The sequence below is a fragment of the Camarhynchus parvulus genome, chromosome 6 (genome assembly GCF_901933205.1).
Source record: "Camarhynchus parvulus chromosome 6, STF_HiC, whole genome shotgun sequence".
Classification (NCBI taxonomy): domain Eukaryota; kingdom Metazoa; phylum Chordata; class Aves; order Passeriformes; family Thraupidae; genus Camarhynchus; species Camarhynchus parvulus.
The window spans coordinates 8,225,897-8,239,366 of record NC_044576.1 but is presented as its reverse complement, the minus strand read 5'-3'; the positions used below and the strand labels follow the sequence as shown (position 1 = coordinate 8,239,366).

At 38.6% G+C, this 13,470-nt stretch overlaps 1 protein-coding gene across 3 annotated transcripts in view; it reads left to right on the top strand.

Annotated features, from left to right (window-relative positions):
• GRID1 (glutamate ionotropic receptor delta type subunit 1) overlaps positions 1 to 13,470 on the top strand; it is a 484,225-nt gene that overhangs the window by 365,890 nt on the left and 104,865 nt on the right. For all 3 annotated transcript variants that reach the window (XM_030951116.1, XM_030951119.1, XM_030951117.1), the window contains exon 5: positions 5,969 to 6,022. In XM_030951116.1, coding sequence (XP_030806976.1) covers positions 5,969 to 6,022 — 54 coding nt within the window. The remainder of the gene's footprint in view (positions 1 to 5,968; positions 6,023 to 13,470) is intronic.

Here is a 13,470-nt window from a genome sequence, read left to right as displayed (position 1 = left end):
GAAGCAAACTTACTTGGGACAAGAGCTGGAAACAGTTTTCTTTTGACACCTATTCGGGGCAAATGTAAATGGAGCAGGTAATGAATTAATGAGACTGATCCCTTATGAAAGATTTGCAAAGAGCTGAGATTTAGGCACGACTACTTCTCCAAGCCCTCCTTTGCTCACCTTCTTTATGAATAATAATTAAAAATAAGTTAGAAAAAGTAAAGAATGGGTTTATCTGTCTTTGCCTTGCTGTTCTCTAGGAGGAGCTCAGCTGTTCTGCAGGCTGTTTGCTCAGACGCTCCATGGGCAGCAGTTCTGTGCCTGGGTTTTGCTCTCAGTGCTGAGGAAGACGTTTGGTTCAGGAGCTCTGGGTGGGAGCCAGAGACCAGAGGGCCTGAACTGACAGTTCTTGGCACAACAAGGGGCCCAGGGGCTTGGGGCTGGCCAGCTGAGGGACACTGAGGGACGTGGCAGAAGCTAATGACCCCCAGACTTTCTCTTCCTTACACTGTGAGGGGATAAAACTCAGGGATTCCTTCGTTTGTGGTCTCTCCTGAGATGCACCAGCTCAGGCTGTTGTTATTTTGCTATTGTGCCAAGATTAAATCATTTTAAGGTTTGGGATGTCTGAGACACTACCATGGGAAACCTGTGACTGAGGCAGTAAGGAAACCTGGTCTGTGTGAGTGTGGGGGTGCAGGTGGGAAGGGGCCTCTGTCCCCCAGCTGGTCACTCAGGTGCTGTGAGTGTGACAGCCACAGTGTCCTGGGTGCTCAGACAGGGAATATTCCTTAATATAGGCACCCTGGGGCTGGCCATGATCTGTCTGCATGGCAGGGGTCTGCAGGGGGGGGTCTGCAGTGGGAATGCAGCTGTAGAGGAGGAATTTTGTAACAGAGACTGAGGCCCAGAGCTGTGGTCGAGGGACGATGGGTGACAGGGAGCACTCACTGCAATGCAGTGCATCTGCTCCCTGATGACAGCTGTAATTAGTCATCACTTCGTGCTGTGCCCTGCTTTCAGCTGGGATAGAGTTAATTTTTCTTCCTAGTAGCTGTTCAGTGCTGTGTTTTGTGTTCACTGTGAGAGCAACACTGCTAACACCCTGATGTTGTAGTTGTTGCCAAGGGGCACTCACTCCAAATCAAAGACTTTTCAGTTTCCTGCTCTGCCCATGAGGAGGTGCGTGAGGAGCCAGGAGGGAGCATGGCCAGGACATGAACCCAAAGCAGCCAAAGGCACATTCCACAGCAGAGAGCATCATGCCCAGTATATAAACTGGGGAGGGTTGGCTGGGAGCACTGGTGGCTGCTCAGGAATGGGTTGGGCATTGGTCAGCAGGTGAGGAGGAACTGTATTGTGCATCATTGTCATTCTGGGGCTTATTTTTCTCTGTCTTTTTGTTCTGTCCTTTTTCGTTACAGTTATTTTTCAAATATTTTTTGTTGTTGTTGTTATTAAACTGTTCTTAACCCACAGGTTTTACCTTTTTCTTTTTTTCCTGATTCTATTCCCTATTCCTCTAGGAGAGGTGAGGGAGGTGAGCAAGTTGCTGCATGGTACTTAGTTGCTGGCTGGGATTAAACCATTGCAGTTTGCAAGAGATTTGGTTTTGAGTTCTTCCAGTGTTTCTTTGGACACCCTTTTCAAATTATTTTCTGTGAAGTCCCCAGTTTGCCCTCGGCTTTTTTTTTCATTGTGGAAAGCTATGATGCTCTTTATCCTCACCATTAAGTTACAGGATGTGCAAATAATAACTTTTGCTACTTTGGTATCCCCCCTAGCAAAACAGTCTGCTGGTTCTTTTATATCATGGATTTCAGAGTGGCAACCTTTGTTTCCAAAAATTGAGACACAACAGGAACATCTGTGTTTGCCATCTGCAAGATATTTCCTTCTGGGATCCCAGGGCTGGTTGCAGGGCTTGCAGACATCCCTACTGCTTGTTCCCCTGGGTGCACAGGGAGGAGACAACAGGTTTGTAACTATAACACTGCTGCATGTCATTCTGGACTCTTCAGCACATCCTGCTGTCACTGGAGCACAGCCTGCCCAGGTCTGTTTGAACACCCAGCATCTTCTCTCAGTTGTGTCCAGCCACTCATGCCTGCATCTCTCTTTATGCAGCTTTTTGCTGTTAACAGCAAGGTGCTGGCCCTGGCAAAGCAGCCAGGTATTGTGGAAAAGAGCCTTCCCTATTACTGGCCAGCCATTAAATGCTTGGAGAGGTTTTCAGTTTTAGATTTTTTGAGAAGGTCAAGAAAGGATTGTTTCTGTTTCTTTTTTCCTTTTTCCCTCTGCAAAATTATTTCTGAATATAGCAGTATTTATTGCTTACTTTCCTGACTTATTCAATCCTGCAACTGCCATTAGATAAAATAATGAACCGAGTTACTTTTTCATAAAGGCAATGTAAATATTTGTTTTCCACTAGATTCCAATAAAAAATGTTTTCATGGATTATTGACAGTAAATTATTTTAAGTTATATGTTTAAAAGTAAACAAAACTACATATGTAAACTATCTTTGATTATGTTTCATGAGGCTTCTTACCCTTTTATCAGTGTTGCTATGAGATCTGAAATCTTAATGCTCGTATTTTGATTTTCAGTTTCTTCCTTTTTCATTTCTATTGCAAATGGTTACTAGTGAGAAATTAAACAGTTTCCTGCATTCACTGCTCCCCTTCCCATCTTCTAGTTCTGGCCTGATTCTGATAGTGTAGTTTATATATGTTGTCACTTGTAGCAGTGCACTGAGTGAATTACAATTCTCTTGTGTGGGTTCTGCATTTTACATTTGGCTCTTGAAAGGTAGCTGGGGAGGAAGAAGGGCACAGTCTCAAACCTCCTTTTTTCCCAGATTTTTAGAATTTATTTACTACTCTGAGATGAAACAAATGAAAGATGGATGCTCTTTAATTTCCATTGTGCTGTTTATCTCAAAAGCAGATTTTCTATTTGATAGAAGTGTTTTGAAACATTACTCCCAAGTGTCACCCAGGCCCCCATCTACATAGAAAGTATAAAAAAAACTAGGGCATTTTACACCTATATTAATATTTTTTCCATACAAAACTATGGCATACTTTAACCTGTAAATCCTTCCCCAATAGATGGCAATGCTTTTACTCAGGCACAGTAATCTCACAAATTCATAGCCTACTTTCTTTATATAGGGTACATTTATCAAGTAGGATGGAATAGGTCCTTCAAGGATGTTTCATAGACAATTTGTTTTCTTTTTGAATGGATGGACACAATCTCAAGCAATTGGCAAGATCCTGAACAGTTTAAATAATTAAAAATAGGTGACCATAATTTCCCAAGTATCTTTTTCCTCTTTAAAGTAAAAAAACCTCACTAAGTTATAAACATTAACTTCTTTCTTACTTTGAGAATTCTCAATAAATTTCGTTATGATAACACAGGTCTCCAGGACCTTGCTTTTCACACTGCTTAACTTTCATGAGCCTCTGGCAATAGACTGGTGATATCAGAAAGTTGAAACCTGAGAGCTGTATTTCAATACGGTTTTTAAAAAGATTTCTTTGGATTGCAAGTCTGTAAATATGGTACAAAATGCAGGAAGTTTCAGCTCTCTCCCAGCACATTTTCATTTTTGAGTAGCAGTTCAGGCTATGTGTTGTAGTTCTGAACAGAAGATATTTAGAGCCATTCAGACTTGACTACCTACGGTGATGTTTCTAAATACATTTCAAGCTATTAGAATGCAGAGCCATTGGCTCTGTAGGAGGAGCACTGAGTGGTCTGGCACTCTGACGACTAAAGATAAACTCTTTAACAGCCTAAATTTAGGCACCTCATTTTAAAAACTTTGGCCCAGATATGTGAACCCAGAAGAATGAGATACGATAATTCATTTCAAATTTCCTGGCTCTTGTGTCTCCCCAGACTGAGCATTTATTCATACAAATTGCTCACTGTTGCAGATGAATCACTAAATGTAGCCAGTGCAATAACTCTGCACCTGAGCATTATTTAATTCTGCTTTGCTAATGCTAGCAGCACTTTGCTCTTTCTCTCTATGTTACAGCACCTGGCTACTTTGGCTTTGTCTGGATATATTTGGGAGGTGAATAGGGAGAAAATGTACACATTTTTGCCCTCCTGTTCATCACTGCTATCTTTCCTAAGAGCTGCTGTTCCTCAGGTGGTCAGCTTAATGTCCCTCCCAGCTTAAAAGAAATGCGAGGGAGGCAATTAGCAAGGGGATGATGCTCTTCATGATAAAGAGAATTACTGTGTTCTGTCTGTGTTGATTTTCCTCTTGCAATGAGTTTGTGGTTTCTCTTGGGATTTTTGTCTCTTTAAAGGTGTATTTCAGCCTGGGAACATGAGAAACAGAGGGAGATATGTGTGTTGCCCAGAATTTTCTCTTGTGGTTGTGTGGACTACACAAATGAGTAAAATTTTAAAACAGTTACTTCGGCGAGTAATTTATACCTTTTTTAAGGACACAGTGTAAGCTAAGATTAATGTTAAAGATGCTGGTGTTGGCTACTTAGTGAAGTTTTACCTCATATTTTTGAAGGAATGAGATACCCCTTAGCCTATATCAAGGATGGATTTCTTGTCATTCCAGTGCAGCCTTAGAAGTCGTGGGCGTTTATTCTAAGCCAGTCATCTGTAGTCAGTGTCGTAAAAGAAGGTGATTCATCCCATCTGACACTAAATATCTGAGAGGCTTATTATGCAAATGTGTTCTGAAGAGGAAGGTGGTTGATGATGTTCCTGCTCAGCCCAGTGCTACAGTCTACAGAGCCTCTGAGTACCCCTGCAGTCTTTTTTTGACGTACTGTGGAAATTATCCAGGTTAAAAACCAGTAACTGGAAGTATTTTGCTCGTTTGTATTTGTTTGCAGGTTTTTTTTTTAAACTGGCTTCATTTCGGTGATTCATAGGGCCATTTATAACAGAGAGATAAGAATATCTGTTCAATAAATGGGGTCATACTGGCACAGAAGAAAGAAGTGGTTGAAGGCAGGAACACTCAAAACCGTGTAATGAACTGCCCGCTGAAATACATGTGTGCACTGTTTTATTAGCAGAGATGAACACACTGCAGTAATTGTTTAACCATGTATTAAGCAGGACATTAACAATATCACTGGCAGTGTAGTGTACATCTCTCCATGCTTGCTATCATTTTATTAGACTATTAAGTGTCTTGAAGTGAGCTTATCTATGTCAAACAAAAGGGACACTTAGGAACTTGTGTTTTTATTGTGAGATCCTTCAACTGAGGTTCTCTCTCAGTACTAGTAGTGCAATCTTCTCCAGTTTTAGCTTCACAGTGGATTATACATGTATGGATAAATATGCAAACTGCTGAGATGGATAACTACTACATATTATAAAGAAACATCCTAAGTCCATACCAGGAACACAGTAACATGACCATGCAAATAATAACTTTGTCTTGAGCCTTATGTAAGTGTGAGGAGAGGATGAACTCTCATATAAATGTGTGAACTTCAGCATCTCGCTGTCGTGTTTTTAATTAACTAGGTTAGTTAACAGATAAACTATCAGAGGTATAATGAGCCAGAGACAATATATTTTGGGAGGCATATTGAAAAGAAACCCAGCTGAGGAGGATCATTAGATTTATCATCGAGAAGGTAGATCTCCTGAACTGCATGTTCTATGCAGTTATTCATCACAGGATCCCTTATGCTGATGTACCAACCTGCCCCAGTGTGCTTTTGTGGTACATGGGCACAGTCAGGGTCCTTTGGTTTAGGAACTGAAGTCAGAGAAAGGTGGCTGCCACCAATTAGTTACTGTTCCATGAAGCAGCAGAGGAAGAGATGAAAAGAACTATACTGAAACAATATCAGTAGCAATGAAAACAATCAAAATTAGCTTTATAGTACATTTTTATATAAGTTCTTTCTGGAATATATTTTCCATGTTTTATTTATTTTTATTATTATGTTTCTTTTTATTTTTGTAGGCTGTGGAAACCAACCTTGCATCAAAGGATAGTCACTGGGTCTATGTAAATGAGGTAAGAAAGTCAAAAGAGAAAACACAGCTCGCTACATTCACTCATCATCATCTTTTGTTTCATATGTTTTGACACACCAAACTGAGCATACGTGTAGCATTTTTGCTTTTTGAATGGCACAAATTTCAGACTCTGTGGTGTCACTGCTTGTCTGTCTTAGTTGAATTTGCATAGGTTGAACACCGGCGGTCAAGATAAAGCTTCCAATATACCTCAGAGCAGCTGGGAGACTTGCTTTTACCTTCCTGCTGACACTACTTCATTAGCTATTTAGGAAGCAGAGAGTATCTCAAAAGAAATCTCAAACACAGGCATGTCTCTGGCAGAAGCTCACCCTCCACTGCTGTGAAAGCCTGCGTACAGATGCCAGGAGAGAAAAGAGCCTTTGCAAGTTTAGTCCATTCAAATATGTATTTACATGACACACAGGCTTTCTCTAGTGCAGAACTGTGTTGGTGTGTTGGCCAACATCCAGAATAACTGAAATTCAAAGTGTAATGTTTCTCTCTGCAGCAAATGGGATCCTGTCCTGCTACAAAGATTATTTATTTTACCTTAGTGCCATGATGCCCTAATGAGAATCTGTTCAGATTCTTGTTTCAAAAACAATGAAATGTTGTACCATGTATAGTAACTTATAAATCACTGATAAATGGCAGTATTTTATAGATTCCTTGTTTTAATCATGATTTATTTAAAGATAGCAAAATATATAATTTAAAAAGAACAGTATTCAGTGTCTTATTTTTATATTATAAATGCATAACCTCTAATTTAATAGCCAATTCCTTTGTTAATTTCTCCCTCCTTTCTTTGCACCTACCTAATAATTTTAGATAGGCAACTTTTAATAGTAACTATAAATTGTATTTTGTCGCAGTAGACAGGCTCTGTAATTAAATTGGGGTTAGGGAAAGCAAGTGAAATCCCTGCTTGGAAAGGCTTTATAAATTCTTTCTAGTCCTTTTTACATTTAAGCACCTCCTGGTTTGTCAGGTGCTGTAATGACCCACTACAAAACATCAGCAAGATGCCCAGAGAGTCAGTGTTTATATTCACATAAAGATAATACAGTGCATATTTCCCTAAACATTTATAGAGAGGGAGTGTTTGTAAATTTTTTACTGCTTCTGTTATCATTCAGATGTTAAAATTCACTTCACGAAGCCTGAATCTGAAACATTGTGATAAAAGCCTTCAGCACTTGTGCACTAATGTGTGCACACTCATACACGCACAAACAAATCACACAGGGTGTCAGTTCTGCTCCTCTTTTGGATGCTTTTGTTTTTTTCTCCTTTGTGGCTAAAGACTAGGTAGGGAAGCTATGAGAGCAGCCTGTGAATTGAGAGTGTAAATTTCTAGTGAAAAATATCAGTGCACATAATTTATAAATATCTCAAAATGCAATTCAGTCAAAACAGACAATTAGAGAAGCTTTTCAGACTCACAAAACTTTGGAAAAAAATCTTTGCAGGCAGAAGGAAGAGGAAATGTCATGGCTGTCCTTTCTTTTACAGAAGTGTTGGAATTTGTGTGCGTGCTTAAAGCTACTGTCAGAAAGTGCATTGAGCATCTCCGTGGATGCGTCTATAGAAATTTGGAGGTTCCTTAGGGCTTGCTTCTTATTTAAGTGTGCATTCCCCCTTGCTAGCAAGAGGACAGAGTGATTAAGCTTTCCATGTACACGTTTCCAATTAGTGGTAGTGGGAAGTGCATGAATATTTGATGGAAAAGATGATGCTGATTCTTACTGTGATTTGTGGAGTGGAATTAACTTTTAATTCCCAACAGTCAAATCAGCTCTTTTTGATGTGTTTCCTTGAGAGTAGAACTCCTTTATGCAAATGGAGCAAAATGTTAGCCAGTCTTTTTTTTGTCCTGTGCAGATTGAGGACCCTACACTTCCCTGTTCGCCCTGTGACCCAGTGATCCCATTGCAAGGAAAGAGAGGTGTAGGGCTGACTGATTGAAGGGGCAGTAGCAGGAAGAGAGCACAGGGACAGTTTTTTCCATGGAGGTTCCTTGTGTGAAGAGCACTGGATTATGAACAGGTTTTTCAGGGCTTTTGCACTTCAGGGAACCATTGAAGGGCTTTGGACAGCTCAGGCTACTGAGATCTGCTGACCCAGAGCACCTTACAGTGTGCTCTGTCTCCCGCTTCTCCTCAAGCCAATGAGAACCTGAAACTTGGACTTACCTTGTTATAGGAAGCATGACTATATAGCATGGTATTCGTTCAATAAGAGATTTTGTTATCTTCAATTAAATCTACTTTACTCTCTTTGCACTGACAATCTGATAAAAATTTGTGTTTGGTTATTTTTTTCCCCTTGTGTGCCTTCCCATGTGGTAGAATAGGAGTTAAGTTTTGGAGGTAGAACAAATTTTATCACTTAAATTTTGTTAGATAAGCAAGACCTCCAAACTTTGGATGAGCTAACTGTAAATCTATATGACTGGTAATTATTCAGCAAATGAACAAACAGCTGTACTAATAAAATCCTGTTTGCTAGTTTTCAATAACCCAGATCTGTGCTGAAATATCTGTTCGGTTTGGATGCCATTGCTGCTGAGAAAGGATTTGGTCATATTTAGAAAAAGACTTGTTTATTGGGAGTTAAATTTACTGTGTGGAGTTGGAAGGCTGAACCATTACCTGGCAGGTTTTCTAGGGTAAGAGAATACACAGGGATGGATCTTTTCAGGCGGTATCATGTCCTCGTATGTCCTCTTTGCAGCCAAAGTGATAAAAAAAAACTTACTGCTTAAAAATATATATTTGTGTGCCCACTTTTCTGGTTTCAAACAGGGTGTTCCAATATTGCAATAGCTGTCAAAAGTAGTGGAGATTAGAAGGAAAAAAGGGAAAAGTTTTTCTAACTACCCACCCCCTTTTTGATTTCCATCATCTGCAATTTTTGTTTTTATTAATCTAGAAATGCTAAATCATCTCTTGCTTTTATTTAGACATTGATTCTACCTAAATTCTGGGTTAAATTGCCAGGTAGCTTTTTCTGATGACTATTACATACTTAGCTGTGTCTCCAGAATAGTCCAAAGCACTTTATTATCATTGCCTTTGTGGGGAGTTGTCAATGACTTGCAGTTTTGGAAGATCTGTTAGAACATATCTGGTGTTCTGCTTGAACCTTTGCTGTTTATACCTTTGGTGGCTGGAGTGACCCACCAGCTTTGATAGACACGTGCTGCTGCTTCTTTTGGCAAGACTGGCACAGTTACAGATGACCCCTGGTTTTTTTGATATTTATTTCCTGTTTTTCTCCCTAGTTTTCTTTATTATTTTTATTTTTCTCTTTTCTTTCTCTTTCATACCTGGCATTAAGCATCTCTGTTGGCTCCTCATGACATTTTTCATTTTCCCCTTCTCTTTTTTTGCCCTTTCTGATAAAATGCTGTGCCTTGCCCAGGGCATGTGTCTGTGGGAGAGGTACAAGAGCAATACTTGAAACTGAATTTGGATGTTGTTGTACCAGGAGCAGTGCTCCAGGAACTTGTGTCTGCTTCTTTATTAGCAGCAGCAGTAGGTCTGGGAGTATAAAGAGAGTTAGAAACCATATTTCCCTTTTAGTGGGACATTTCATGGTTTTAAAATTGTCTCCATTCCAAAGGTAAAGAAAAGATAAATTATTCTGGAAAACTGGAATATTAAAAAAATTATAATCAAATGAAACATAGTATTTTATTCCCTCATCTCAATATATTTAATTCTAATTCCAAGTTTCTAAGTATTCACTATTTTTACATGTAAATCAGTACAAAAAGCAATGAACTACTCTTCCTGGACGTGGAATGGTGCAGAATTCAGCAGAAAATTCAAATTAGTTGTTTTGCTGTTAAGAAATCATTTCTTTAATTTATTTTTAAACTTATTTTTTATTCAGTAGTTTAATGAAAAGCTGTAAGACATGGTCTGGCAAAGCACAAGACTACTCATTGATATAGGAGAACACTTTTTGTGAAGGGCAGGTAGGGATGCAAAAAAGGCAATATAGTGTTGGTTGCATATTAAAAAAACATCTGTACCCACTCGGAAGCTGAGGAGAGGTGAGGGACAAACTTTTGGCTGGAAATATGCAGGAGATACTGAGGAAGACTGTTTTTGAAAGTGCATTTTTTTGGACAGAAATGCCCCAAAAACAAGAAATTAAAATAAAGGAAGATTTTAATTTCCTTGCAGTGGAGAAAATAGGGTTGGGGCACAGATGGAGCTTCACAAATTTCCTTCGATTGATGTTATCTGTACATGTTTAAAATGTTAAGGCAGCCATCAGTTCAGATTTCATTGTGGCCAAGGAAGAATGGGCTGAGGAAGCCAGAAGATAATTAGTGTGAAAGTGATCATGACATGGTAACATGAACTTTTTGGAGAAGAGGGAGAGGTGGGAAAAAGACCATGGGAATAATGGACATCAAAAGATTGTCCAACTTCACGGCTTTGGAAAACTAGTAATGCTTTTGGAAAGATAACATAGTAAGTAAAGTGTGGCTAAAGAACTGTGGGATTCTCTGAAGGTGAAGGCATAACAAGGTATCCTTATGGTGACAGTGGGTTATCTTCATAGAACTTGAAATCAGAGATGAATTCTAAAGAAAAATGAATTTAAGAAAAGGGCTAGGGAAGAGTGTAAAGGAGTAACAAAGTAAGGGATTATCAAGTAAGGCTGTGTTGCAAAATTACTCATACCAGGGATCATGAAAAATAATGAAAGAAGTTTATATATAGCATAAGATAAAGTGAAAGGTGATTACTTTAAAAAGGGAGGTGTAATGTTTTTACTTAGTTCCCTGATTCTGACTTTATAAAATTATTAATTATTACCAGACTGTTAAAAACACATTGTTGTAGTTCCAATTGTTTTAGATGAATTTGAAGCCCTCCAGCAGGTGAGATTTAATATAGAGAAGTGCTTTTGCTTGTGGTTACAAAATGAGGTATAGGTGGTGAGCATCTTCAGGAGCAGCTTAGAATCCTTGTGGATAAAAGCCAGAATGAGAATCAGTGCTGTTGTGGTCCTGCTGAGTTAGCAAATGTAGTCCTCAGATATGATACCAGAAACATCCATTGTAAGATAAGGGAGGCAATTATTTCGCTCTGTTTGACATCAGCTTGGCTTTGTTGGAACAGTACTGCAAGATTTGGGCAAAATACTTTAAAACAGAACAAGGCATGCAGAACAGTGTTGAAAATGTAGAGGAAAGCACTTAGTGTGATGAAAGCTTGGTAAAATATGACCCATGTATAAAGGCTGAAAAACTTGGTACAAGCATAACAAGAATATGATCACATCTTCAATCTGGAAATATAATTTAATCTTCTGCAGTGGAAATTAGATATCTAGTATTGGAAAATGGTTTATGATCCAAGCCTGAGAGTGTATAGGAACAACTTCCTAGGTTGCCTTCTTCTATCCCATCATCTGTCTCTTTTCTCACCTGGTTCTGCCCTTGTTTTTTATTCTTCATTTCTCATCATCCTACTCACATTATATAAGTCAGCTAAATAATTTCAGTGTCAGTATGGAAAGACAAATAAAACTGTGTTTTGAATTCCACTGGGTATTTTCTGATCTGCACCTTCTGCTCTAGGTCTGTCCACACATCTTTTTTCAATGTGGTTATGACAGTTTATGCAAAGACTCACTGCATATACTTCTTACTGAACCATTTATTCAGTACTTTTGGTGGTAACCATGAATGTAGGGGATCTGTGAGTCATGGTTGATTTCCAGCCATCACAGAGCTCCATCCTTCTCTGTCTAGTGAATAAGCTGGAATGACTGCGTTTGATTGGATTCTGTCAGCCAAATCCACCCTTGGGGCCATCTCAGTGATTTGACTTAGCCAGGGATGAACTGAGCACCGTGTTTCCTGGTATCAGTCATTTGTAATGGAGGATTATGTTGTAATTGTGTGTGGTTTGGACAGAAGAATGCCTAGTAATGAATTACTTGAACTTTTAATGTTTTAAAAGTAGAAATAATTGTAAGATGTAAAAAGAAAGTCTGAAAGCTAAAGATCAGAGCTCCCTCTTGACTACAGTTTTTATTTGTTGCTTTTACATTACATTGATTTTCATTGATTCAGATTAATCCACATCAGAACAGATACAAAGGAACATTTGTCATTAACACAAAATAACTTCTTTTTTAGTTTTAGAATCACCACATTCTGTGCCATATGGACTAACAAATGCTGAAATTCAATATTCGCTTCTAAGTTCTCAAACTGCAACCACGGCAATAGTGGAGAGAACCAGTAGAAATTTCATTACTTTTTTTTTTTTACTGTCTAAAAGATCAAGTAGTCACTAGAAAGGAATGTGCTATGTGCTAAAGAAGTCCTTGTGGGTTAAGTGCCAACCCCCTGTGGGTGTTTCTCAGGGTACAATGGTTTAAGAAGTGAGGAGGTTAGTGGGTAACTGAATTTCTGTATTCCTGTGTTTCAACATACAGTTTAGTGCTGTGCAGAGTAACTTGAATCTAAGGTTGCAAATGGGCTCATTTCTTTACCTCTTAGAAAAAGTTGTGCTGTTATTTGTCCCATTTAAAAGCAAACAAAGAAAAATCAAACAGCTTACACTGCAACATTGTGGAGTGGATAGCAGAAAGGTAAATTGTATTTGTAACGGCCTCAGCAAAAAGATACTTTTTTTTTGTAGGTAGAATGTGGAAAACCAGTTGATCCTTGTGTACTAACCTGAACTTAATAACTGGGGTTTTTAAAAAATCATCAGTAGCTTTTACAGTGCTTAGAAAACCATGCTTTAAAAAAAAAAAAAAAGTCAGGGACCAGTTTGTTATTTGTGGAGATCTGTTTTCAATAAGAAACCTGAAACAAATAGTTGTAGAAATAGAATACAATACAAATTCCAAGTCCATAGGAAAGCAAAGTATTCAGTAGTAAAAAAACCCTGAGATGCTTGTAAGCTTTAATTAAAAAATCAAACTAAACTCTGATTAACACTGAGAAAAAGTTGCTTTTTAATATTTTTTCCTTTTAATCTTTCTCTTTCAATAAAGATCCTGATTTGAGTCAGTAAGAGAAACTACTGGAGCAAATGCAGGTCTAATGTATTTGGCTGAAATCCTCCCAACTATTTTGATATTTTCAGAAAAGCCCTCTTAGCTGAGAAAGAGAAGGGAAAAGTGATGTGAGAAGAAAAGTATTTGGAATTTTTTTTGCAGGAAAAGCAATAAAAAAATTTGGAAATATAGCAAGAGTAGACAATTTATCAGAGAAGTCTTAGACAGGAAGTTAGAGTGCTAAGGGGCTTGGGGAACTCTGGGCCATGTGGAGATGACATTGTCCTCATCACTTGAATACCAGTCAAAAATTTTAGACAGCAGTTGACCTTATTCTTCCTTTTTGGACAGATGATGCTTACGAATGATGCTGGTGGTGTTGCCAGCAGATTAATTTATAGA